At 66.5% G+C, this 1689-nt stretch overlaps 1 protein-coding gene across 1 annotated transcript in view; it reads left to right on the top strand.

Annotated features, from left to right (window-relative positions):
* The window catches only part of AURANDRAFT_71991 (hypothetical protein), a gene marked incomplete at both ends in the record, with an annotated part of 18505 nt that overhangs the window by 9976 nt on the left and 6840 nt on the right, over window positions 1-1689 (top strand). Inside the window, one exon of the mRNA XM_009040777.1 lies at window positions 1426-1562. Coding sequence (XP_009039025.1) covers window positions 1426-1562 — 137 coding nt within the window. The remainder of the gene's footprint in view (window positions 1-1425; window positions 1563-1689) is intronic.

Here is a 1689-nt window from a genome sequence, read left to right as displayed (position 1 = left end):
TGGGGGCATTCCGCGGTCTCGTCGGCCCAGGACGGGCAATCCTGAAGACCCGAGTTGAAGAACGCCTTGGTCATGTCCGTGACGGACGACGTGTCCCAGGCGCTGATGTTCTGGTCGAAGGCGGCGGCTTCGTAGAACATCCAGCTCATTATCGTCACGGACGACGTGTCCCAGGCGCCGATGTCCTGGTTGAAGGCGGACGCCTGGTAGAACATGGACCTCATGTCCGTCACGGACGCCGTGTCCCAGGCGCCGATGTCCTGGTCGAAGTGGTAAGCTTCTTCGAACATGCGGCCCATGTGCGTCACCTTCGACGTGTCCCAGCCGCCGATGTCCTGGTCGAAGCGGTAAGCTTCTTCGAACATGGAGCTCATGTCCGACACCGACGACGTGTCCCAGGCGCCGATGTCCTGGTTGAAGGCGTAAAAGCCGTAAAAGCCGTAGAACATGTCGCTCATGTCCGTCACGGACGCCGTGTCCCAGCCGCCGATGTCCTGGTTGAAGTCGATGCAGTTACAACCGTCATAAACAGAGAACAGGCTGCTCATGTCCGTCACGGACGACGTGTCCCAGGAGCTGATGTGCCCGTGCTTGGCTTCCGCGCTCCAAGCGTCGTCGATCCACCCGTTGACCGCGATCTTGAGCTCGTTCAGGTCCGTCGGAGAGAACGTCGCGTCGATGCCGTCGCACGTCGCGCTAGCCGGGCACTCGAGGCACTCGTTGTTGTCGACGTACTTGTTGACGTTATCGCACACGGCGTTGACGCCGTCGCACGTCGCGCTAGCCGGGCACTCGAGGCACTCGTTGTTGTCGACGTACTTGTTGACGGCGCACGTCTTGGTGACGCCGTCGCACGTGTAGCCGTTCGGGCACTCGAGGCAGACGTTGAAGCGGTTGACGTACCAACTGCCCTCGCCTTCGCACACGGCGTTGGCGCCGTCGCACGTGGCGCCTCTGGGGCACTTTTCGCAGACCAACCACTCGTTCGCGGCGCACGTGGAAGCCGTCGGCGCGGCCGTGGGGGGGGGCGTGGGCGCCGCTGTGGGCTCGAGCGTGAGCTCGAGCGTGGGGGCCGCCGTCGGCGCCGTCGTAGGCGCTGCCGTGGGGTCGACCGTCGGCGCGGGCGTCGGGGCCTCGAGCTTGGCCTCGAGCTCGGCCACCTTGCCCTCGAGCGCGGCGTTCGCGGTCTCGAGCTCGGCGTTCGCGGCCTTGAGCGCGGCGATCTCGCCTTCGCCGCGCGCGAGGTTGGCCTCGAGCGCGGTGATCTCGTCCTCGGCCGCGTCGCAGGTCTCCTGGAGGTCCTCCGTCACCTCCGCCCAGGTCGGGCAGGCGTCGCACGCCACGGGGCAGGCGTCGCTGGCCAAGACCTTGGACTTGGACTCCTTGTCGCAGCGCTTCGCGGGCGACTTGCCGACCCACGCGCAGGTCTTCGACTTCTTCCAGCCCTGGTGCCACGTCGTCGAGTCCGCGCACGACGGCCCCTCGAGCGCGGCCTTCTCCTCCGCGCAGGTCTGCTTCTCCTCCGCGCAGGTCTGCTTCTCCTCCGCGAGAGTCTCCTCCAGGTCCTGCTTCGCCTCCTCGCAGATCGCCAGGCAGGTGTCGCAGGCCACGGGGCAGGCGACGCTGGCCAGGACGCCACCCTCGGACTTGACCCAGGCCTTGCAGCGGCTCGCCGCCTTCTTGCCGACC

The sequence above is a fragment of the Aureococcus anophagefferens genome, assembly GCF_000186865.1.
Source record: "Aureococcus anophagefferens unplaced genomic scaffold AURANscaffold_16, whole genome shotgun sequence".
Taxonomy (NCBI): domain Eukaryota; class Pelagophyceae; order Pelagomonadales; family Pelagomonadaceae; genus Aureococcus; species Aureococcus anophagefferens.
The sequence above is the reverse complement of the archived record's forward strand: the minus strand, read 5'-3'. Positions and strand labels throughout refer to the sequence as shown.